The sequence below is a fragment of the Eupeodes corollae genome, chromosome 2 (assembly GCF_945859685.1).
Source record: "Eupeodes corollae chromosome 2, idEupCoro1.1, whole genome shotgun sequence".
Taxonomy (NCBI): Eukaryota; Metazoa; Arthropoda; class Insecta; order Diptera; family Syrphidae; genus Eupeodes; species Eupeodes corollae.
In genome coordinates this window covers 153254018-153280919 of record NC_079148.1, presented here as the reverse complement: position 1 = coordinate 153280919, position 26902 = coordinate 153254018, and the positions used below count along the sequence as shown (strand labels likewise).

Sequence of the window (26902 nt, the reverse complement as noted above, 5' to 3'; positions counted from 1 at the left end):
ACTAACGAAAATTACCACATTTTTTATCAGAAAATAAGAAAACCAATAAATAGAAAAATATTTGGTAGAAGTTTTTGACTAAAAATCGAAGATACCGACTTTCAAAAACCTATCTCTTTGAATTGTACAAATTTTAAAGTATTTTGACGTTTGAAATACTTTCTTTTTTGTTTAAGAAGTAAAATAAAATAAATTCATAAATTAGCTCATATTTTTAAGTGTTTTCAAAAATAGTTCTACAGCAAAACTAATTTTTGAGTTATTTTAATTAATTTATATGTAACCATAAATTAAATACACTTACTATTATTTAAAACTATTTTGGTTTTATTGAAATATACTTCAGAAAAAGCACAAACCTCTTAACTCTAAAACTTTTAAAGAAAACTCAATGAAACAGGCACAAATGTTTGGAACTTTCTATTAACCAAAATTAAGTCATTACTGCCAAAAATGTTCACGTTATCAAAGTTTTGTAAAAAGATTCTAACGTATTGCGAAAAACGTTGATCATTACTTTTTAAGAAGGTATAACCTTTTTCACTAATTGAACTCTTATGTTCTTCTATTTCAAATGTGGCAACCCTATTCTTACGATCACTTCACTACAGACTTAATATGATTATCTTTTATTGTTTTTTTTTTTGTTTTAATGTTTTCTTTGAAGTATTATTTTCGGATTCGGAACGACTGAATCCACACTATATGTGTTCCTAACTCTCTACCATAAGAAAAGAAAATCAAATGAAATAATTGTCGCCGGACTTCCAATCGGTACGGAGTAACTTCTCTTGTACAGTAGGTTTTGATCTCGCGACGGAATCGGGCGGTGGTTCGTTACACTCTTGTCATTTTACAATTGTTTTTTTTTCTGGGTTTGTAATATTGTAAAAATTCTTAAAATATAAGGAACAGATATTCAAGAATCCTTAGTTGAATTTTGAATACTTCTTCCATATTTTTAAAAATAAATAGATGGTTTTTGAATATTTTTCAAACCAAAGATGAAAGAGAAAGATCTTGTTTCTTGATAACGAAGATCTTCAAGTGTTTTTTTTATGTTCAATCTATGTTGAACTTCGTGAACACAAAAGAAATACTTCCATTGTGATGAAAATTTTGGATTTCAAAATATTTAAAAAATAAAGCCATTGAAAAAATTGCCTATCTTTAGCCTAAAAAACACGATCGCTAAATCAAAAGTGCATCGACGAAGACGACGAAGAAGCATGTATTGCATTTGTCCGACATAAATTGACGTCTTTGTGTGTGAATTCTTTATCTTGGTGTTGTATCTGTGCAGTGTATCTGTGTAAATTTAGTGTTTTCTCAACATATGGCTATCACATTTTTTCAATTTTTTTTTGATTTTCTGACCAAATCCTGAAATTCTAATCTGCAAAAGTGAAATCTTTCACAAAAAATAAAAACTAACTAAATCCCATAAAACCCATAGTCTGATGATGCCTGGTGCTGCTGTGGCATACAAAAGTCGAAGCAGGAAAGAGGGCAAAAGTTTATCTTTTCGACTAAGGAAACTAATTTGATTCTTATTATTTTTTGTTGTTGTATTTTTTGTTTTACAATCTTTTAGTGTTTTGTGTTGTTGTACAGCGGATGTGTCCCTATTCGAAGAATTTCTCATATCAGCACTGAGAAAATATAAAAATAAAAAAAATTGAAAGGAAAACAAATCCGATACGATTGTCGACTGTCGACTATGGACTGACATAAAAGTTGGTCGTTTCGTTCGGGTTCGGCTGTGGCGGGTTAACCAACACTGGTGTTTCTTTGAATTAATCCGGCGACCGATCGAGGCTACGATTCGGACGGAATTTGTATCTCGAATTAATTGAATTCGCTTGTGGTGGGAGTGTTTCTTAGGTCGGGTTGGGCTTTAGTTTTAACGAAAAAGATACAAATCCACAAAAAAAAACAAAAACGACAAAAAGATATTATATCTTTGGGAACGAATTGAATTGATTTTGTATATTTTAATTTTGAATATGTTTCAAAAAAATTGTTTAATTTTCTTCGCGCTTCTCTTTTCTGAATTTGATTGAACTCCCTTTCGCATTTATAATCGAATCGTATTTACTCCATGACTCCATCCATCTTAATCTTGAAATCCTCCAGCAGTAAGATATTTGTTTATGATTTCAGTTCTATTTTTGTCGTCGTCGTCTTCTAAAAGATTCGAATTCAAATTCAAAGACAGACAAGAGTAATTGAAGTCCAGTATGCCAACATTATAGACTCCGTGAGTGTGGCATATGCGCCTTGATGGCTTGACTTATGCCGGTTTCGTTTTTTTCTTTTTGTCAATAAGTATCTTGAGTACAAACAGATGGTGGAATAAATACAAAAAAGCGTATCAGTAAATTCAATTACCATCGAATTCGTCTCGCTAGAGCTGAGATCATTCTGTTGGATACACAATTCAATTTAAGCCAAATATATAATATCTTTGCCTGTTCGTTCGTCGAGTGAATGTGCTAATTAAAACCTTATTGTTTTAGTTTCCATCAGAAGTGTGTCTCACCCACAACATTTGAAACGGGTTGTGTACAAAAAGACATCATCAACATCATCAAGAAAAATGACAAATTAAATACATTTTTTTTAGAAAATCAAACAAAAATTTAGTTTTCAAAAATAAAAAAAATAAATATTTCAAAAATAAATAAATTTTGTCGAAAATACCAAAAATGAAAAGGATTAAGTGGTCAACGCGAAATGTTGTGTCCAGTGCGCTTTTAGTGATTTTGTTAATACACAATGCTCCTGCTCCTTCAAATGCTGCTGCCCATGAAGAAACGACTTTTATGCCAGCTTTAGAATGCTATGATCCATATAGACGACCTCAGGTATGTTTGATTCCTATTTCTATTGTTGTTGTTTTCTTTTTGCTTTGTTAATTTACAATTACTTTAGATGGTAAATATTTACCGAGTTTATGTTTGAATTCATTAAAAAAAGTAAATATTTAAACATAAATTAGAATACGAGTACCACCGGCAATTCCCTTCCAGTGTTTGTCTTTTTTTTCTTATTTTATTTGCTTAATTCTTTTTTATGATCTCATCGCAATGAATTTTTGCCCCGCAACGCAACCATGAGATTGGTTCTTATTTCTAATGGTTGATTTTATATGTTCAGTCTTTGGATACGAACAAAATTGAAGTTCGAATTCGCTAATGGAAGAAAATTTTGTTACTTCTTTAGAATTGGGTACATTAAACCGGATGTGTGTATGTTGATATAGATTTGTTTTGTTTTTGAAAAATGGAAGAAAATCATTGGAGTGGTAAACTTTCGTTGGTATGAAAATTTTCGAAGGAAGGAGTTTTCGCAAAATTACACACAGATTTATTGAATGAACAATTTAAAGTTCTGGATGAATGACTTTGAAATTTTTTCATACATAGGAAATAAAGACCAATTTGTGGAGACAAAGTCGGGTAACTATGCAGATTTAAAACAAAAACCATTTAAAAAAGAGGCTGGGATGCGACCCACACTAATAACTTCCCATCCCTTCTGTCGATTTGTCATGCTTTAAAGCTTGTAGGTTTTCGTTCTGTGTTAAAAAAGTTGTCAGTTGAATTTTTTTTAAAAAAATTAAAATAATAACAATGTTTTTCATATAACGAAAAATTTAGTTTGAAAATCCAGTTTTGTTAAATAGATTTTTAGTCGAAAACAAATTTTTACCAATTCTCGTAGCATTTCTTAAATTTTTACAAATCAGATGAATGAAATTTATTTGAGAACCGAACAACAATTTTTACCAAATTTGCGTGCCATTTTTTGTAGATATTATTTGTTTTATAAGAAAACTAACTACTGAATATTGAAAACAATATTATCTGTAAAATAAATAGAGTTTTAAGACAATATTTTTAAATCTTAAAAGCTATTTGAGTCGTAAGTAAATTTTTACCAAGTTATAGTACTGTTTGTTTTGCTAGGTTTTTATTTTCTGTAAAAAAACTGTCAATTCGATTTTTTCAAAATTTTACTGAATATTGACAACAATAATTTTTAATAGATAAAAGCCAATATCTCAAAGTAAAATCTCAAAGTTTTGAAGAGATATTTTAGTCGAAAATCAATTTTTTACAACTTTTGTTAAATTTTCTTATAAATTTTTATTTTTTATTAAAAAACTGTCAATTCGATTTTTTTTTTTTATAAGTTAAAATTAGTTGAAAGCCATAGTCTTTGATGTGTATAAACCAGTGGTCCAGGGAGAATCATCTTAAACTTAACCCTAAGAAATGTCAGGCAATCGTCATCAGTAACACTGCAATAGATACTTCTTATTTCCCTAGTGTTGAACTTGAGGGGAAAACGTTAAGCTACGTTAGAACAGTTAAGAATCTTGGGATTGTTTTTAACCAGAAACTTACATGGGACAATCACTTGACTTGTGCCGTTGGTCGAATATATGCTGCTTTGCGTGTTTTATATATATCTTCCAGTTGTCTTCCAGTTTCAACAAAAATGACTACAGCAAAATCTCTTGTCCTACCAATACTTTTCTATGGCAGTCCCATTTTCTGTGCCTTCAAGTCACGTTTAATAATGTTGTTCGCCTTATTTATGACTTGCGACGGTTCGACCATGTTTCAATGCAAGCAAGTAATGTTTCCAACATGACCTTCAACAACTACATAAAGTATCAAACTTTGACATTTCTTTTTAGACTTATTCATACTAGATCTCCTGAATATCTATACGAAAAGCTTAGGTTCCTAGTATCACTAAGAAGTAATGTTCTAATTGTCCCTTCCTTCAAATTCAGAAATTCAAAACAACAGTTCTTTGTACACGCTGTTGCCCTATGGAACTCCTTGCCTCCTAACCTGAGAGGGATACAAAGCAGCACTCGTTTTGAGAACTCTTTAAAGAACTTATACAAATGCTGAAAATGTTTCCAAAATAAAAATCACTTTGTCTTAGAATTTAAAAATGTATGTTATTTAATTTTTCATCATGACCATTTATCTAAAAACAAATTTTCTCTTAACTTCAAGCAAATTGTAAATTTAGCATACTAATTTGATTCCTCTTTTAATTTGATAAATTTTAAATCTGAACATAATAAGTATTAAAAAATAAGACTCTATGTTTTAAAATGCTTAATGATAATAAATAAATACAAATAGTCTCAATTTTTTGAAAAGATATTTGAATCAAAGTTGAATTTCTACCAACGTTGAGTACTATTTTTTATGTTTTTATTTTTTATAAAAAAAAACTGTCAGTTCGTTTTTTTTTTTTCAAAATCGTATTATTAAATATATTAAAAACTTTATTTTTCTTGCAAAAAATTGTTTTGGAGATGAAATCATTTTGTATTCGTAAAGTTTTTGAGGTGACACATTTTGTTTCAGTTGTTTTCATTTGTAAAAAAAAACGTTAATTGGATTAAAAAAAATATATACTTGTTCGGTATAACCTTACAGTATATATTATAAAATTAATAACACTATATATAATAATTCAAGTTTCTAGCGTCATTGGCTCGTGAGATATTTAGGGTTAGCCAAAATTGTCTCCTTTTTTTAAAACTGCTATGTTAAAAAAACATCCACGTATAACAAAATGTATTTGAAGACGATATCTTTTCTGGTTCTTGAGCTATGGAAGACGAAAAAACGTCGTGAACGTACGGACGTACGCACGTACGCACCCACGCACGCACAGACATCTTTCTAAAAATATTTTATTTCAACTCTAGGGACCTTAAAACGTCAAAACTTGTCATAATTTTCAATTTGATAAATCGGACCCATTACAATAACTTTCTATCGGAAATTAATAAAAACAAAAATTTTGAAAGGTTGATTATGGACCATAATGTCTTGACAAATAATAAAGGTATTGGCCTCAATCCTATAAACTTTCTGTAAAATTAAAAAGTCTATTGAAATTTTTGTTTAAAAAAAAATCCCACACTAAAATTTTTTAAAGTCTGGATACACTGAAGAAAAAAACAGCTTTAACTTCAATTATTAACTGCAAAGTTTATTTATTTATTTATTTATTTATCATCAAGCAGAGAGCTAACTCTTACAGACTAGGATTTACATAATTTTTTTAATTTATTAATAATATAGATAATATTTATATGAATGAGAAAAACAAAAACTCAACAATAATATAATAACAATTAACAAAAATATTAAAGTTCAGCTGATTGAATAGTTAATTCATTTAAAACATATGTTTTGAAGGTATCTCTTGAACAACTTTTAAAAATATCTATTTTATTACATACAGCATTAGTTTCCCTGATGCAACGAGAAATTGGCTCATTAAGTCCATAATTTGTGCGATGAAAATATTCATATAAAAAGTTAGATTCACGAACATTCCTCTGAGGAACACGAAGTTTTATAAGATTTAATAAATTAGGACATTTTATGTGATACGTTAAAATATCTCTGATGAATATAACAGAGAAGCAAGTACGCCGACTTTCCAGAGTTTTAATATCGAATAGTGAGCACCTTGTTTTGTAGGTTGGCATATCAATTCGCCAATGTAGTTTAAAGATTAAATATCGAGTAAAGTTTCTTTGAACTTTTTCAATTCTATTACAGGAGTTTCTATAAAAAGGATTCCAAACTACACTAGAAAACTCCAACACAGATCTTACCAGAGAATTAAAAAGTGACTTAAGAGAATATGGATCTTTGAACTCTCTTGTGTTTCTCTTTAAAAACCCGAGCATTTGATTAGCCTTGTTAACCGTATAGTCAATGTGTGGCAGGAATGAAAGTTTAAAGTCTAAAACGACTCCAAGGTCCTTTTTACATTCAACTCGTTCTAGATTTACATGATTAAGTTCATAATTGAATAGAATAGGGGTAGTATGTCTAAAACACGACATAACTTGACATTTAGAAACATTAAGATGGAGGAAATTAGACTGACACCATTCTGTTAATCTAAGTACATCTTCAAGAAGTAAATGACAATCAGATAGACATTTAATTCCACGATACAACTTAAGGTCATCGGCAAATAAGAGACAAGGAGAAGATACAAAAATTGACGGAATATCATTTATGAATAATAAAAATAACAATGGGCCCAAATGACTTCCTTGAGGAACACCTGATGGGACATAAATATTTTCAGAATAATAGTCTTCAATTTTAACAATTTGAATCCTGTTGGAAAGGTAAGATTTTAACCAGCTCAGAAGTGTAGAGTGAAAACCGAGAGAATACAATTTATGCAGAAGCACCCTGTGGTTAACACGATCGAATGCTTTAGCAAAGTCAGTAAATATAATATCTGTTTGTATATGATCTTCAAATTTATTTATGATGTAATTAGTCATTAGAGACAGATTTGTTGTTGTTGATTTACCAGAAATAAAACCGTGTTGATATTCGGATATATAGTTACGTAATTGAAAAGATAACCTGTTGTAAACAATTTTTTCAAATAGTTTTGGCATTGCAGAAATCTTGCTAATAGGCCGGTAATTGGTAATATCCTGCTTAGATCCAGATTTAAAAACTGGGGTAAGAAATGATAGTTTCCAACTATCCAGAAATTTACCCTCGGATAGAGATGCATTAAAAATGTCCGTAAGTGGTTTAGCCAGTGAACGAGCACATTTATGAAAAATAATAGGTGGAATCCCATCCGGACCCTCCTTTTTACTTGCATCAAGCTCAAGCAACGCTTGTTCTACTTCGGAGACATCCAAAATCATAGAACCTATATCAAATACCTTAGAAACACTTGATAGTTCCTGGTTTGAAAATAAATCCGAGGAGTAAACGGATTGGAAATATCTAGCAAAAAGGTTACAAATTTTTTGAACATCACTAGTTGTAGAATCATTGAATTTCATGCAGCTTGGATAACCAATGGTCTTACGTTTAGAATTAATAAAGTTCCAGAAACATTTACTGTTATTCCTCATATTACATTCAATCGTAAACATGTAGGAATTATAACAAAATGTGTTTAATATGTCAAATTCGCGTTGAATAGCCTTATATTTAGATCGAAGTTCAAGATTATTATAATTTTGTTTATGTAATTTGAACAACAATTTAGCTGGAAGCAAGAAATAAATCATTTTAAAGGACACCTTAGTGAATTTCTTAGCGAACCTCTTTTTAATTTATAACTTGATCCTTATTGTCATTTAAGTTGTTCGGAAACACTTTAATAAAATAATCCAATTTTTTAATGAAATGTTTGGTTTTTCTTAATTTAAACATCGTTGGAACAGTTTTTTATAGAACTTGACCGCAATTTATAAATGTCAAACAGCCTTATGGAGAAAATATTAAATTTAGGTAGACATTTTTTGTTTTAAACTTATCAGAATGCTACGATGCCAAATTGTTTTAAATTAGAAAAATAAGTTTATTTTTTATCATTGTATCGTATTAAAATTACTTCAATAACGCTCTTTAAAAAACTAGAATTTTTACGCCATTATATCGAAGGAATAGAAATTAGGAAAAAATATTTGTTTTAAAGTGAATATTCTTAAGAATTTATCAATTACTAAAAAAATATCCACATAAAAATAATTTAATTTTGCAACTCTAACATTATATTTTAATATTTCACATTCCCAACGTCTAATTACTATTCCATAAATGTATAAGATAGAATTTACAAAAAAAAACTTGTCACGCGCTTCACTTCATGACATGAGATAACGCACTTCCGCTCAAAGCCACACATCAAAGTTTCTGTGACAAGTCAAGTAATTACGTAAATATACTTCCAATATAAATATATATAGCATATGTTATGTATATTATATACTTTATAGCATCAGTAATCAGCAGGGGGCTTATACATGTGACAAAATGTTCTCTTACAATCAATCCTCTGAAACTAAATGGAGATAACGAATATTATATTCGTATTCCGTATTTTATATACAGCTACGGTACAAAAAATTGCACCAGAATAGAAATAAAATTATAAGCTTTAAGAACTGATTTAATAAACTTCTAATACAGTTGCCTTCTGTTAAATCAATCAGTTGTTAAGTCTTTAATAATTTTACAAACTTTTAAATTTCAAATTCAATCGAAGGTGTTTAGAAAGCAAAAATAGCACCTTATAGAAATCACATCTTACAAATTTGTGGGTAAGTCCAATATACGGTAGCATGTACTTTATTTCCTATAGGCCTTTTAAATCAAACAAAAATCGAAACCAAAGTTCTTCATCGTCCTTGCTTCGACAGGAACTTTTATCTTTACATTATAATTAATGTCTCACACTGTTGACATGAAAAACGTTTCCAGGTCATCATACTAGACCTTCCATGATCAATAATAATGTTTGATGTGTATTTAGGAACTTAAAGCCCTTCTAATGCATGGCCAGGAACCTTTTCCACAGTAGAAGACGATTTTGCTTTCAAACGCATTTGTTCAACACAAATTATAATCGTTCAAAATATTTTGAACAACACTCCGGTGGTATTTTTTTGACCGCAGCTGTACCTATGAAGGAATATTTTTATTCACTCATTAAGTAGGCATCAAACTCAAATTCTCAATGGAAGTTTTGTTGGATTGGATTGGAATTCATTATCATATTACACACACTACACCAGCACCAAAATCATTCCCAAAAAATATAAAAGCTCAAATGTTTATTAATATTTATCAACAGGAGATAACGAATGAGGACCAAGAAAAAATTATAAGGGTTTCCATAGAAAGAGGAAAAAGATCCAATTAAAAAGATAAGGTTTCTTTTGATCTGTTTTTTGATTTTGGTGTTTGTGTTGGTCCGAGGAGAGAAGTCATAAAAACTACCTTAAGGACGAGTTTCCTTGAATAGACGAATAAATTCCACAAACGAACTTTTCCAGCGGAAGTGTTGATGATGGGTTTTTCTTATGTATTTATTTATTTCATTTCATTGCCATATTTTTATGAATCTAAATTCAACCCAAAATTAAACTTACTTAATTTATGGATATAGAATGAATGCTAATTAAATAACTTAACCCTCGTAAGTATACAAAACATTCACACCCCAGAGAATTAGGAAAAGTCTAAGCTTGAGAGACTTCTGCGAGTAAACTCTTGTCCAAGAGTAAAACATGGTTTTTGCTAAATTTAAGGGTAAACTTTTTGTCTCTTAAACTTTCACTGGTTTGAATGTTTTCTTCCATTTTAAACCCCCATGGCCCATAAGCAAACGGAAGTAAGTTTGTAAAATTTGTGCATTAGGAGCATGTGGCATGATGGCGAGCTGAGTGCTATTTGTTTATACTGTTTTTGTTTTTTTTTTGGAAAATATTATTTGAAATTTCATTCTGAGTTTCCTTGCAACTTTTTATGTCAATTCACAAAGTTTTAATGTATTTATTTTAAATTGATTTTATCTTGATTTCAATTTTTCTAACATTCTTGTACTTAGAGAACTATAAACGAATTCATTCAAATGAATTTTACAGATAAAAAAAACTGTTTCAAAACTGATAATAAATTAAGTTTATCATTTATCTAGAATTCGCCATTTCAAACTACTGAACTATTTTGAAACTTTTTTATATTGTTTTCCTGAAGAGGTCAAGAAACTCTGAATATCGTTTCTCATTTACCTACAACATTTCTACATCAGCGAAAAAAAAGGTTACTTTAAAACTTTTAAGTGTGCATTTGATTCTTGGAATCAATTACTTTTATAAGTCTGCCGAGTTTAAGCATTTGCTGACTATTAAAACCTTCTGATTCAATCTTCGTTGATATATCAAATGTATAAGTAAAACATTTGTATGTGTTTCAGAGGTCTTCGACCGCGTATAGAATGTCAACAAGTGTAAAAAATTGTAAACATATAAATTGAGATATACATTTTTGTAAGTCATTAGGTCGTTGAATTTGAGCTCTAAGTAAAAAATCGAGACGTAAGATTTGGATGTATAAGTGCAAACATACTTTTAGCTTTATATAAAATTAATAAGGTAATCAAAAGACGTCTACGAGAAATTTTTAATAACAATTTTTAAAACTGTTATGATTAAGAATCTTAAGTTACTTGTCATGGTAGTTATTTGGTTGTAGATAGTTTGATTTGTTGTTGTTTTCATCTGCAAAATGTGTAATTTATTTTTATCGAGACTAAGTTTAACAGCCTTTATAATCAATTTACTACTAAGTACTTGAATTTTGTTATTATCGTTCCTTAGTTCTTGTTCTTAACCATTTTAGGTATCAGTCTGAATGGATTTAGAGTTCAATAGGAATTCAAAAAAATGTAATTGTACAAGTTAAATTTCCAATAACTATTCATTTTCAAGTACACAATATTATACTTGAATTGAACTTAAAGACTAATGATATCTTAACAGATCTGCTAATCTTCATGATACATTTATTTTTCAACATGTTTAACATCAATTTTCTTTCAAAAACTGTTTTCTTGAGTTCAAATTATGCTATCTTGGACTATTCCTTAATTGTTCTTTACTCAATCTATTTGTTTTATATTCAGCCCCGTCGAGAGGGAGGGAAAAAAAGGGGGGGAAACCCCAGGGCCCAGTATTTTCTAGGGGCCCGTAAAATTTGAAAGCAGTGAGGAGAGCGTACATACATTCCAAATACTTTCACTTCGCTCTATTTTATTTTCATAGCACGTAATAGATCTTCATGCTGATTTGTTTAAAATATTTAATCGACCGTATTATCAGTTACTAACATGTCGTTGGCAATATCGAATTGAATGCATGATTCTGTTCGGAATCTGATCTACTCGGATCCTCCATTTCAACTAAACTGCACGATACCCATAAGATTGATTTCGATTTGATGATTAACAAGTTTTTTCGGTTCACTTTTCAAACCAAAAATTATTATTTCCGTTAATTCCAACTAATTTTATGATATTCGTTATTGAAATTACAACGTACCATAAAAAGGTAAATATGGGAGAGGCCGGAGATTTGTCCGTCCCGGGCCCGGAATTCCTCTCGACGGCCCTGATTATAAGGACTGAGAAAATTTTGTATGATTGATTACTTTTTTTGTTATTTAAAATATTGCAAGGTCATTTATTGATTTCCTTTCTCACTACTTAATTTTTTTCTCAAGATATTCAAGTCCAAAATAAGTTTTAAATTTTCGGTAAAACAGGGGCCATTCGATTTTTTCAAAAATGTTACCAAGAGTCGATAAAAATATTTAGAGTATTTTCGAATCTAAATCGATTTTATCAATTTTAATTTTTTTTAACTTTTCGTATGAAAACTATTTATTCGAATTTTGAAAAAATATTCCACGGTATTTATTAATTTATAAGAAACTGATTCAGTAAAAAAAAAAACACCCACTTAATTTTTTTAAATCCTTTCAGCATATTTTGATGTTATTATCTTATCCATTTGAAGCCGATATCTCTGCTGGTTTTTGAGTTTCACACAACAACAAATCTCTTAAGAAACCTCAGAACTTCCAAAAATGTCAATATTCTCATTTCAACAAATGGTACCAATGAACAATAACATCCAATGGGAAGTTAACACATATTTGGCTGTTTAAAGACCTGTGCTATTGACTTGAAGAATTTACTGTTTTCAAAAATTATTAATTTATTCTAAGTTTCAACACGCAGGTTTTATCCCAAGTCCCAAGTCCAAATTTAAAATTTTCATTTATTAAAATATGCATGAAAAATTTGTATCAGTTTCTAATACTGAATGTTAATCGAAATCAGTTTCATCTACTGCCTTCATACACATCCTCTCATTCTGAAGGAAAATTCTAACTAAAAGACTCGAAAATAAAACATCCATAGAATCAAGATTCGAAAAAAACATCTACTGAATAAAGTCATGGAATTCACCCATAAGACATTAACTCAACACCAATGACTATCTTCAATACTCGTATACTTATAAATAAACCTCACTCTTTTCGAAAAAAAAAAAAACGAACAAAAATTGGTCAACGTTCAATCGTATAAATCTCTCTTTTTTCAAAACCGACGACAACAACAAAAAACCGTAACAGTTCGTTCTCTAATAATCACTGTCCATTAAATTCACCACACAAAACTGTTTCACTCAATAAAATATACCCATAGTATTTCGAACCAAATCACTTGGCCAAACCCCCATCAAACCCCCGACAGAGCCTTAAACCAAAAAAAAAATAAAAACATACCCGAAAAATGGTCGAATACATCGTCCTAATAGTCTCCCCAAAAAAAGCTTCTAATCCAATAAATAACAACACAAAATGTATAAGAACCAAAGGCACCACAATATGTGTTCTCACCAATTCATGCGGCTGCTTCCATTTCTTCCTGTGTCGTCGTCTTCTATGGGAGCATGGATTTTGGATAATGCCCGAATCCATACTCGATAAACTCCTCTTTAAAAAAAACACAACTCCATATAAATATACTTCTAGGGTACCTACGACGCGTTTTATTGGGCGTGCATTAAAGTGGATAAGATTACCAAAGCTGTTAAGGTGTTGTTGGCCGCCTTTCAACGAAACGGAACATATCTTTGTTCAACTTCGCTAAACATTTAACAAAAACACCAACAGCAACAGGATTTAGAGAATTGTATAGTGCTTCCTTTTTTTTTAAATCTACCACCCAAAAATTCGGTATTCCTGAATTCACGTGAAAGTTGAAGTTAAACATGGCACATTGACATTCGAACAGTTTTGTATTAAAGTCACGTAAAACAACAAAATACTCTTAGGATATAATTTCAGTTTATAAGCTCATCCCCTCGTGGTTTATTTAGAAAACAAACATGCTGATGTTTTGCACTTATGGTGACGGATTTACTCGTATATTCGTAGTGTATAGAGTAACTCCCAAAAAAATAGGAAGGGGAAGTCCTGGAGCTTGGGAAATGGTATCTTCCTTGATACGTTTGGTTGACTAATGTGTTTTCTTACTGTTTTGTGGAAGATATTGGTGAGAAGTGAATTTTACGGCTACAACATTTTAAACAGCTCTATTTGAAATTATAAGCGTGTGGAATTAATAGTTAATAACAGTTACCTTTTTTTAAAGCCAATTACTCAAATAATCTTAATTTATAAATTATAAACTCATAAACTCATATGAACTATATTCCAAATATTTCATTCGTAAACATTTAAAACTGGAGGACCCGAACCATTGGGTTTATTCAGTTTAAACTTAAACATTTAAAGTCTTAAGCAGATTCAGTTTTTCAAGATCAAAAATAACAGTAGTCCCCATACAAATTCGTTGGTTAAAAAATTGAAAATTCTAATTCTTCAAAAACTTCGATTTTCTTCAAAATATTTTTTCTTAACTTGGCTTCTTCTATTATTAAAAAAATTGTGTATGTTGCTTGAGAAATGTACCAAAACGTTATTTTGCTTTATTACTTTCTCCGAAAATAATGAAACTAACAAGCTTAAAACTGACAACCTATTTTAGATTTTTTTAAAATGTTAACATTTTGTCCCAGAAACGAGTCGACATTTTTTAACGAAGTTCTAATTTAAAAAGTTTTTTTTTTTTAATTATAAGCACGAACCCGCAAAACATAGCTGCCAATTGAAGAAACGTGGATAGGTTTAACTTCCCCCGCTATTTTTATTATTTAGTTGTCATAGCGAAACTAACTTTAATAGGAAATTGCAGTCTTTTGAGTTGAAATAGCAAATCTGTAGGAATTATTGAAAGTCAAAGGATAATTACTACAATTTTACTCTTTACCAACCCCGTGCCACCAGTCTTGATATGAGCACATTTGTGTGACATAATGTCTATTCCGTTACATAATCGAGGGGCATCTTAGGTTTGCATTAGCATAACTGGCACGCCTAATTTTGATTGGAGCTTATGTAAAGGCCCACCGGACAGTTTAAGTCAGTTAAAAAACTCTGTTATGAGTTCTTGACTGTGCCTTTTGCCTAATATTCCCTCAAATCTCTTACTACTTCATCCAATATGTTTTAATTTATTTTCAAAACAACTACGTTTTCTGATGCTAAATCGCTCTGTTACAGAAAATTTGACCATCTATATGTAAGCTTGTAATTTAGGGTAAAATTTCAGAATTATTATGAACTTAATTACAAAAATCATTTGTTAGTGTCTTACAGCCGTAGAAAAGTGTGTTTAATCGCTTATCTTCTATTTTTGATAACGTTTTTTAATAATAGTTTCGTGCGATAATGTCAAGAAACGTCTAATAATAGGCAACGATCCAAACAGGAAGCACCTAATAGTATGCTACTAACAAGTGTTTTGAAGAACATCTTTCTATGAGTGATACCGGCAGATCTGATCCAATTAGAAGAAAATGAGATGTTTTCTTGCTTTAAAAAGTAGCTAAGAACACTTTACTGTCTCGTAATCACCTCCAAACAAAAAATTATGTCATAATATTGCTCCGTTGGAACATGAAGGACGGACAAACAAGCAAACAAACAAGCTGACTTTCTCATGTATAATATTAGTATGTACAAATTTTCGATCACTTTTTGTAGCAATTGGGGCTGCATGTTCAAAGAAAAATAATACTTTAAATCGTTATAATTTAATTAAAGGATTATAAAGTCTTGTTAGACTTTTGATTCTTTGATTTTCAACGCAAGAATATGTTTAATTAGAACTTATCATAATTCAAGCTTTTTATACTGATATTTATTTTCCACAAAATTCTATGGAAAACGTTGCTTTCTTCACATCTTTGTTTTCTTAACTTAAAATCCTGCTATATTTTAATTTTTAAATTTAAAAAAACAGATTAAATGAATTTAGGACGTTAACATCAATACAAATATAAATTTGTCTGTCTTTTTACCTGAATACCAAACTAATACGATATTTACCAAATGTTTTAGACTAAAGTCAAGTCAAGTCAAACAAATGCATCTACACCAAACTAAAGAACTTAAAATGCAAATTTTTGACTCAAGGCCCTTTTACCTGCCCCTAAGAAATTTTAAGTGTGACTTTTTCTTCCAACGTTAATAAGGGTTTGATAATTTTTACTTTAAACGAAATCTAAAAATATTAATTCTAAAAGCTGAAATTTGGATAGACGTATTATTTCAGCAATCTCAAGCTACATTTTTAGAAGACATTTACATTTCTTTGAATAAACCTATCATATGACTGCAAAGTAAAAGTGGGAAGGACTCAAATATTACCATTGCATTAGACACACAATTTTCAATACCCTTCTTCGTTAAGTAAGATTGAATGTTAGCCTTCAATTGACCATGACCATTTCCAATATCCATGCAATTTCATTAGATATTAAACAACTTATTTTTTAACCAAAATGTTGTTAAAAATTAAATTCCATATCCTTCCTTCCATTCTAACAAGGATCATATCCATTCATAATACTTGAGTTAGGGTGAATGTTATTATTCTCCATTTTCTATACCGAAGCTTTCACAGGTCAGGTACATAACATTTAAGGTATAGTGCTAATTGAATTTCTCTAAAATGAGGTTATCAATATATTTAATTGATTATTTCATAAACGTAATAGTGCAATAATTGTATTAAATGCACAGTACAATGTTCCTTCATTTTATCTTAAATAGCTTTGTTAAGGTCAAGTCACATCTCATATCTCACATATCATATACCAATACCAATCCATTTCCTTGAAGACTTGAGAGAATTCACTTAAATTTATGTAACTTATTTCATGGATATTAAAGCAAAGAATTAAGTTGAATTGAGTGCATTCATAGGAAATTGTGTATATAGAAGAAAAATGATTTCAAGAAGAACACTTCAACATCTGATGTCTAAGGGTTCCGAATTAGGTTACACGTTTCTATTTCCTATTTCCTTCAACTAGCTTTTGTAAGTTCTGGTAAATTTCATGATATAGACTTAAAAAATAAAAATACATTTGGTAAAAGGATCAGAAGCTCTTGAAACTTTCGTTTGTGTGGTTCCTAAAAGTCTGGTACTTGGAATACTCCTATGATTATATCTAGGAATTGATTCAGAGATTCAAGTTTACCAAAAATATGCTTAAGGGCGTTTCTTTTCCACTTAAAAAGCACTTCTGATTTTTCTCTTTTCAAAGCAAGGACTAATAAAATTGGTATAAAAGCAGAAAGAATATGTAAGGCTTTGTTTTTATTTGCCAGAGAAATTAGCAGTTAGAAACAGTTGTTTTCCAAATTTGTATCTGCCGTTTTTGGTAACTATGAATATTCAAAAAATGTCTGTTGACTCTTCAGAGAAGTTCCTTACTACAACGACACTAAACTTGAACTTTTCCTTACCAACCCTTCTCATTTTTTTCTGTTTTTCTGTACCAAATGTATCTTTAAAGTCTTTGTCGCAATTGGTGAATCTTAACGTAATTACTAGACATTTTTTCGCAAAATCTTTAATTTGCTCTTTTAAATACCACAGTGATAACATTTCTAGATTTTGATTTCTGAAAAATTGTCTTTTAAGTAAAGTACAGAAGATTGTGAGATCATACTTTACTGTCCCATCTGTCAGTTAAAACATTTTCTCAAAAACTTAACAATTGTGTGAGTCCCAGTGCACATTTAGGTAATCTTAACGCGTAATGACGCTGTGGTGCAGCAGTTGTTAAAGTGAGAAAAATGTGCACTAAGGCTAAATGGACAATTTTGAGACGATTAAAAGATTATTATGATTCTTGCGGTCCATAAGGAAAAACCTTTTTTTTTTAATAATTAATTATTCTGTCCACAAACCTGGCTAAATCATCACGAATTAATTGTAAATTTAATCAAAGTTTGAAGTTTTTAATTCTCTAATTTGCACGGCCAACACTTGTAGGTACCCTCCATTCCTGACATTACTTGCACACACGAATGGCTCTGATTTGTGAGTCACTGGGCCTTTGTTTACAGCGAGATTTAGAGCCACGAGTTTCCTAAACCCTCTAGGCAAATAAAAAATCAAATTAGTAAACCATTGGAGAGTGACTTTTCGGTAAATTCGTAACTGACAATTATAGACCAATTTTCAAAACAATGAACAGTGACCTATCTGACAATATTGTAAGATCTAAAAATCGTCTGCACTTAGCTTTCGAATTATCTCAAATTGTCAGAACTTGTCTCCTGAAAGGGTAATATATATTTTTCCAAGGAAATTTCTTAAACTTACAATCTAAAAAATATTTCAAAAGTTTAATAAGCATCTTCTTCAAAATATTAAAACACTTTTTTTCTAATTTTATTTTCCATAGAAATGTATGCCAGAATTCGTAAACGCTGCATATCAGTTGCAGTTCGAAGCGACAAACACCTGCGGTGAAACAGACAACAATCTTTTCTGCATCCAAACAATCTACTCGAATAAGAAAAGTTGCGAGTTCTGCAGGTTAGTATCTCACTTGAATGCCTTATGAATCAGTGTAGAACCAGCTTTATTCTATCATATTCTTTATGTTAATGCACAGAGCAGGAGACCATGACCCCTCGTACCTGACAGATTTGCACGATCCACAGAATCCAACTTGGTGGCAGTCGGAGACCATGCGACAGGGTATTCAATATCCAAACCATGTGAATCTGACTCTGCATCTAGGTAAGAGAATTTAACCCAGTTTTCAGTTCATCTTCATCCGTAGAATGACACATGAATCTATTCCGACGTAAAAACTCTTTGTGTTCTTTTTTGTAGGTAAAGCATTCGATATCACTTATGTCCGTTTGCTGTTCCGCTCACCAAGGCCAGAATCTTTTGCCATCTATAAGAGAAGCTCCGAAGACGGACCCTGGGTGCCGTACCAGTACTACAGTGCAACATGTCGTGACACTTATGGTCTTCCAGATTCACGGTCGATTGCGACGGGAGAAATTGAAGCACGTGCTTGGTGCACGAGTGACTACAGTGACATCTCACCGCTGAGGGATGGTGAAATTGCTTTCTCCACTCTCGAGGGAAGACCCAGCGGTATTTACTTTGAAAGGAGCTCCGAAATTCAGGTACTTTCAATACCCAAAGCCTTTCAACTATTCTCTATCTATTCTCTTCCATAGCAATGGGTAACTGCAACTGACTTGAGAATCACTTTGGACCGTCTAAACACCTTTGGTGACGAAGTGTTCGGCGACGCACAAGTGTTGCAGTCATACTTCTACGCCATATCGGATATTGCTGTCGGTGCACGTTGCAAGTGCAATGGTCACGCCAGCAAGTGCGTCCCCAGCACCGGTTTGCACGGTGAACACAAGTTGGTCTGTGAATGCCGCCACAACACCGACGGACCGGACTGTGACAAGTGTCTGCCATTGTTCAATGACGTTAAATGGAAGATGGCCACCTCACAAGATGTCAACGAATGCAAGGGTAAGTTAAAGAGGAAGGGTATAAGATATAGGAAAAGAGTAAGCTCATCAAATCGATAGAATTTTGTGGTGTTTTGTGATGCGTAAAGCCCTTTTTGGCATATAATAGACACAGAGGAGACAGCAGCACTATAGATGCCACAAGATGCAACAATCCGACAGTCAGTATGACAATGCAACCGGATATTGTGGGGTTTCCTTTTACGAAACGATAGCTATAGGTAGACTTTACAATGGAACAAGAGAATCAACCACCGTTATGTAAGAAAGCCGTCTTGATGCTATCTTAACAGATACTAGTAGTTGTTATATTATGGCTAAGGAATTTAATTCGCTTCACTATCGAATCGATTCTTGTACATAGATATTTTATAAGTATGAGAGATTAGGATGCGAAAGACATTGGACTTTCTTGCGAATTCAATTCAATTGCAATTGTTGGCTATTGAATTGGATTGCGGGTTTAGTTATCGATTGGCCGAGATGGCATTGAGTTTGTGTTTGAATTTAAGTTTGGTTTTGATTTTAGTGTGGTGGGTTTTTGGGGAGAGTGCTTTGGGCCAATACTGGGATTACGAAACAAATAAAATTCATACGTATTCATCTTGGTATTCTGTGATTTGTAAGAGATTTGTTTTTGTTATTTTTCAATTTGTTTAAATTCATTTTACGGGTTCGAATCAAGTGGAATTTTATGCTGAAACTGTTACTAAATTAAATATTTGAGTTCAATTTTTAACTAAAAATCGATTTGGTGCTAAAAATTGATCATAAAAATAATTCGTAGTAGTTTTTGACTACAAAAATGCATAAAAAATGTGTCCAAACGTTCGATTTTTTTAAAATATTTTCTTTGTAATTGAGCTAGAAACACAAGTTCAAGACAAAAGTACCTTTGGGCATTTAGTTGTAAGAAAATGTGCAAAAAATTGTGGGCAGATATAAAATTGCGTTGGAAAATTCCGAAGGATTGTGCGGCAGAATACCTCAGAGCAAAAACCCTTTAAGTCGTAAAAAATCGGAGAAGTCTTCGGTCTGAACCGATACCTCGCTCGAAATTCTGCTAATTTATTTTGAAAATCATAGTTTGGTTTTTAATTTGCATCGTAGGAATTTGGTTTGGGAATAAAGCTCACTTTTAGTTGATATGTCGATAAATAAAACTTTCATATTTATAGTGATGATTATATTCATGTGCATCTTGCGACTCTGTTACATCAACAAAAAGGTGACTGTTTAGTGTGAATTGGTGGAATAATTGGTCCGTACAAAGCTGGAAACAACGTTACAGTAAATTGGAACTATTACAGAACCATAATTACCGACCTTTTTGTTTATAAAATGATATGCAAGAGCTGGGGTTTCAACAAAAGGATTTGAGAAAAAAGTTGGGTAACCGCATAATTCCACGTTATGGAACTTATTGCTCCAAAGTCATGTGATACGCTAGTCTATTCAGCTGATAAACCCGACAAATGGAAGCCATAAATTGACAAATTTTAAAATTAGCCTAACTTAAAGTACTTTAACAGCACAAAAATCAAATTTTGAAATTTTTTTCTTTAAATTTCGTAAGTTTAATAATATTTCAAAATAGTAAAGGTTTTAAACCACTTTTGAGGTGGAGGGTATCTATGGCACTTATTTACCATAAAAACAGCCTTAAATTCTCCCATCCTTATATTTTTTTTAAATTGTTTGGCTTTATAAAGTCACCGCAAGTTACAGATATTTGGAAGTGATTTCTGAACCAAGCCGGGATTACAGCACTTAATTGGAAGAAAAAAAACCGTAAATTCATGCATCACTAGAATTTCGAAATATGATAGCGGTGCTTTACGGGCCTAGATAATTCTCCATTCTTAATGACGTATTACATGGTAGGGCCGCTTAAAAAAAGATTTTAAAAATACTATACAAAATATAAAAATTGAGATAAGTTTGTGATCAAGCTTTAAGGATAAAACTGCACAGAGTATAGTGAAGGTGTAGCATTAAATTCTCAAAAAAAAGTACCGCTTTTTATAATGTCACTGAAAAGCTGTTCTATGATTATTGTGAAAAAATAATTAACGTTGACACAACTTTTAATTTATTTCAGCTTGTAACTGTAACAATTTCTCTGACAAATGTTTCTTCGACGAACACCTGTACAATACCACCGGACATGGAGGACATTGTTTGGATTGTCGTGAAAACCGTGACGGAGCCAATTGTGAACGTTGTAAGGAGAATTTCTACATGCGTGAAGATGGTTATTGTGTTCATTGTCAATGTAATTCAGTTGGTAAGGCCTTAATCACCTGCTTCTAAACTTATTCTTAAAAATAACTAATTTATCTCTTTTTAGGATCCCGATCCCTGCAGTGTAACAGCGAAGGCAAGTGTCAGTGTAAACCCGGAGTAACTGGAGATAAATGTGACCGTTGTGACAATAACTATTACCAATTCGGTCCTCATGGTTGTCAGCCTTGTGGTTGCGATCCAAGGGGTTCGTACGAAAAAATCCCATCTTGTGATGCCGAGAATGGTGTTTGTCGCTGTAAGGAGAATGTCGAAGGCAAACGTTGTAACGAATGTAAACCTGGCTTCTTTAACCTGGACTTCAACAATCGATTTGGTTGTACGCCATGTTTCTGTTATGGCCATACCTCAGAATGTCAAAGTGCTCCTGGGTACTCCGTTGTTTCGGTGGCATCGAAATTTAACAAGCACAAGGAACACTGGACTGGGGTTGATATCTACAATCGTAACGCTGACATCAAGTACAACCAATACAGCCAGAGTGTTGGTACGACAGCTCAGGGCAATGAATTCATTTACTTCATGGCCCCTGAGAGGTTCCTTGGGGATCAGAGAGCTTCATACAACCGTAATATTAGTTTTAAGCTGCAGTTGGTTGGACAAGTGGGTCCAAGTACCAGTGCAAGTGATATTGTCCTAGAAGGTGCAGGAACCAAGATTTCTCTGCCCATCTTCGCTCAAGGCAATGGTATGCCAGATCAGACAGCCAAGTCATACAAATTCCTGCTAAACGAACACACTGACTACCAATGGCAACCGAGTCAGTCAGCTCGAGGATTTCTGTCAATTTTGAGCAACCTCACAGCCATTAAAATCAGGGCCACCTATTCCGTACAGGGTGAAGCTATTCTAGATGATGTTGAGCTGCAAAGTGCTCATCGTGGTGCTGCTGGTCAGCCAGCAACTTGGATCGAACAGTGTACATGTCCCGAGGGTTATTTGGGACAGTTCTGTGAGTCTTGTGCCCCTGGCTATCGACACAGTCCGGCAAAGGGAGGACCTTTCATGCCATGTATTCCATGTGATTGTAACAAGCACGCCGATATTTGTGACTCTGAAACTGGTCGGTGTATCTGTCAACACAATACCGCTGGAGACACTTGTGATCAGTGTGCTAAGGGTTACTACGGCAATGCCCTTGAAGGAACTCAGTATGACTGCAAACGTTGTCCTTGTCCCGATGATGGTGCTTGTATTCAGATCAACGGCGATACTGTGATTTGTATTGAATGTCCCGTTGGATACTTTGGAGCTCGCTGTGAACAGTGTTCGGATGGATTCTACGGTGACCCAACTGGTCTTCTGGGAGATGTCCAGGTCTGTAAGGCTTGTGACTGCAATGGCAATGTCGATCCAAATGCCGTAGGAAACTGCGACCGTACTACTGGCGAGTGTTTAAAATGTACCCACAACACTGCTGGAAAGCACTGTGACGAGTGTCTCCCAGGACATTTTGGTGATCCGTTGGCTCTTCCCCATGGACAGTGTGATAAATGCTCCTGTTATCCACGAGGAACCGAACAAACCGATAAGGGAATTTCTCAGTGTGATCAAGTCACTGGAAACTGCCACTGCAAACCCAATGTCATTGGTCGCGATTGTAACGAGTGTCAACCAGGATTCTTTAACATTGTCTCTGGAAACGGATGTGAGAGCTGCAGCTGTGACCCGATCGGAAGTTACAACTCCACATGTGACAAGTTCACCGGAAATTGTTACTGCAAGCCCGGTGTTGTTGGACAGCACTGTGACCAATGTGACCTGTACTACTACGGTTTCTCCAGTGAAGGTTGCAAGTTCTGTGAGTGTGACGAAAGTGGTTCCAAGGGATTCCAATGCGACCAGAACGGACAGTGTCCATGTAATGACAATGTTGAAGGACGTCGTTGTGATCGTTGCAAGGAGAATAAATTTGACCGTCATAAGGGATGTGTAGATTGCCCTGCCTGCTATAACCTTGTTGAAGATGCTGCCAACGATCACAGAGCCAAGTTGAGGAACCTCAGCCAGACTCTAGATGACATTGCCAGAACTCCAGTCACCAATGACGATGAATTCGAGTCGAAGTTGAAGGCTGTTCAAGAAAAGGTCGATATCTTGTTGGCTGACGCTAAGTCTGCAGCTGGAGAAGGAGACAAGACTCTTCTTGAGCGATTGAATGATTTACACGAACGGTTGGATACAGTGCGAGATCATCTCGAATCAGCTGATATTTTGCAGAGCAACGCAAACTCAGAAATCGAAAAAGCCCAGCAGAACTACACTATTGCCCACAATATCATCGAAGATGCCAAGAATGAGCTCCAGGTAAGTCAAAAAATCAGATTTCATCTAATTTTCCAACTAATAATGCCTTCTTTTTTAGACTGCGTTGAATTTGCTAACTGACGAGGGAGCATTAGCATTAGCAAGAGCCAAGAACAAGTCTGTAGAATTCGGAGAACAGTCACAGCAGATAAGTGGAATCTCACGAGAAGCCCGGGCTTTGGCTGATGACTTGGAGTCTCAGGCACAGTTTGATTTACAAAATGCCAAACACGCCAATGATGCTATTGGCAAAGCACATGACTTGGCCAAGGCAGCCATTACATTACAACAAAAAGTCACGTGAGTTAAAAACACTTATTATCAAAGCTAAGAGAATATCAAGACAGTAAATCAAATACTATTCCAGAGACGAACTCCGTACCGAAGTTGGACTGGAACTGGCTACAGTCAAGATGAATTTAGGTCAAGTTTCGCAAAACACCAAAGATGCCTTACGCAAGGCAAATGAGGTCTACGATGCTGCTTTGACATTGCTGACAGATGTCAATGGTCTATCAACTCCTGACATCGATATTGCTCAGCTCAAGCGAAAGGCTATGGAAGCTAATGAAAATGTAAGTTCACTTCTCAGAAATACTTTTGAGCACACATTACATAGTTTTTCCATGTTTCAGGCAAATCAACTGATAGAACGTGTGAATGAAGTATCAAACAGCAATGGAGAAATTTTCGCCAATTTCGAAGACGAACACAATTTAGCAGTGACACTATTAGAACGGTAGGTTTTGATTTCATCTTATTGGGAAGATAGTTGTTTAATAATCTTAATCTACTTTCAGAGCTGAAGTTCAAGCACTCGAAGACAAAGAACTATCGGAAAGAGCTAAAGATGCATTTGGTAATGCAACTCATGCTGTTGAACAGGGTGACAATACCTTGAAGGAAGCTAACAACACCTATCACACACTTGCTCGTATGTTTCTTATATCAATATTAAACTTAAAATGGTTTTCCAAATGCAAAATTTTTTCTTAGGTTTCCAAACTGATGTTCAGAAATCCTCGGAGAAGGCTGCTTTGGCACTTCGAACTGTACCTGGTATTCAAACAGAAATTGCAAATGCTGAAACTTTGATCAAGCAAGCTGATGAAGTAAGTTGTTTAAAGCCTATTTAAAGAATCTTAACTTTAAAAAACAAAATTATAGGCACTGACAGGAGCAAACAAAAATGCAAATGACGCCAAGACTAATGCCCAAGAAGCCCAAGAGAAGTATGCTGAACAAGCTTCAAAGGTAAGACTGAAGAACATTTTTTTTGTAAATTCTTGCATTTTAATCAAAATTTTATTGGTACTTGCAGGACGCTGAAATTATTCGTAAGAAAGCAAACGATACTAAAGTTAATGCTCGCAAACTTCGAGATGAAGCTGATCAACTAAATCATCGAGTTAAAGTCACTGAATCAGACATAATTAAGCTAGAAGACCTATCTAGCGAAGATGATACTCTTGTTGATGATGCAAAACGAAAGGTAGGACAAGCTAAAGCCGATACTCAAGAAGCTCAGAAGAAAATCAACAAAGCTCTTAGTGACCTTAATTCGATCAATGATGAATTAGCTGATCTTACAGACATTAACACTAACGACTTAGATGATCTAGGTACGAAATAATTAATACTAGCTATTTGTGTTTCCTTAATAAAAATGAATATTTTTACAGAGAGTCGCCTTGATGCAGTTGAAAGAGAACTCAATCGTGCAAATTTAACCAATCGAATTGAAAAATTCCGTGAAATGAGAAATCAACAGAACAAATCAATTGACAAATACGAAAAAGAACTTTCACAACTTCAGCAAGAAGTCATCAATATCAAAGCAATATCAGGATCCTTGCCAGACGAATGCTATGTCCGAAACAAACTTGAACCATAAGCATCGTTAGGAACTTTTTGAAATAGTCTATAATCCGTGGTGTTGTGCCCTTTCGATGACGGCATTAAACTGATTTACAAAACAAAAAAATTGCCTTAAGCCAAAAATGCACAACTATAATAAAATTATTTATTAGTTAAAAAAATAAATGAAGAGAATCGACGTTGCCTTAAAATTTATTTTTCCATAAATATCAATCACTTTCTATAAATAGCTGCCATAAATAATATAATTTAATAAAATATATAGTGACATGAATTTGCCAAGAGTATCAGTTTTTAATTTGTTCCCAATAAATAATAAAAAATAAATAATATATGTTTTTTTATGTATATTTCCCTTCATCTTAATCCCTACACCTTCATAATATTATTTGAACATTTTCTTTTTCTATAATTTTTAATTATTTTTTTTTGTTTGTTACTTAATAATATTAGTTTATAAGAAATGCATTTTATTATAAATATATCTATGACCTAGAATATAAAATAATTAATAAATAATAGTATAAGATTTTATACCTAACTGTTGTCATAGTGTATTCGATTTGATAAGATTCAAAGGATCTTGTTAGAAAAAAAATCTATAATGATCAATCAATAAAGATACAATAATTTTTTTTTATTAAACAATTCGAGCTCATGGTTGGAATTTATTCACATTGATGTCCGTTGCATATAAACCAGTCAAAATAAGTATTAAGCGTTTAAACTACGACACAAAAACTTTTAAGAGGAAGGAATGCAAATCACACTGATAATTCCTCATTTATTCTTTTAAAAATTTGCAAATTGTATTTTTATAAGGAGAATTTTAACTTTAAAACTCTGATATCAAAAATTTGAGTTGAAGCATATTTTCTTCTCAGATATTAAAGAAGTGATATCATCTTCGTATATTTTGTATAAGATAAAATAAGTTTAAAGTTAATACTTTTCTTTGGTCTCGGGATATTTAAGTCGAAAATTATTCGTTACAAATTTTTAGTAGCCCTTTTTCAGGTTCTTATTTTTTATAATAAAATTGCCATTTTGCTAAAAAAATAATACAAGTTGTCAAAAACGTTTTTTTA

General features: G+C 32.7%; 1 protein-coding gene across 2 annotated transcripts; it reads left to right on the top strand.

Annotated features, from left to right (window-relative positions):
* The first annotated feature begins 756 nt into the window (after positions 1–756).
* Positions 757–26148, top strand: LOC129944302 (laminin subunit gamma-1). Of its 2 annotated transcripts, none has more exons than XM_056053649.1 (16): positions 757–875; positions 2520–2867; positions 18221–18354; positions 18434–18561; positions 18658–18962; positions 19017–19326; positions 21427–21612; positions 21676–23936; positions 23995–24236; positions 24304–24511; positions 24572–24675; positions 24737–24870; positions 24933–25048; positions 25104–25190; positions 25258–25558; positions 25619–26148. In XM_056053649.1, exons 2-16 carry the CDS (start codon positions 2709–2711, stop codon positions 25828–25830), a joined length of 4887 nt encoding a protein of 1628 aa, XP_055909624.1. In that variant the 5' UTR covers positions 757–875; positions 2520–2708; the 3' UTR covers positions 25831–26148. The 2 variants fall into 2 exon arrangements, with proteins under 2 accessions (XP_055909624.1, XP_055909625.1); XM_056053650.1 differs by lacking the exon at positions 757–875 and adding an exon at positions 1613–1884.
* The last annotated feature ends 754 nt before the right edge of the window (positions 26149–26902 follow it).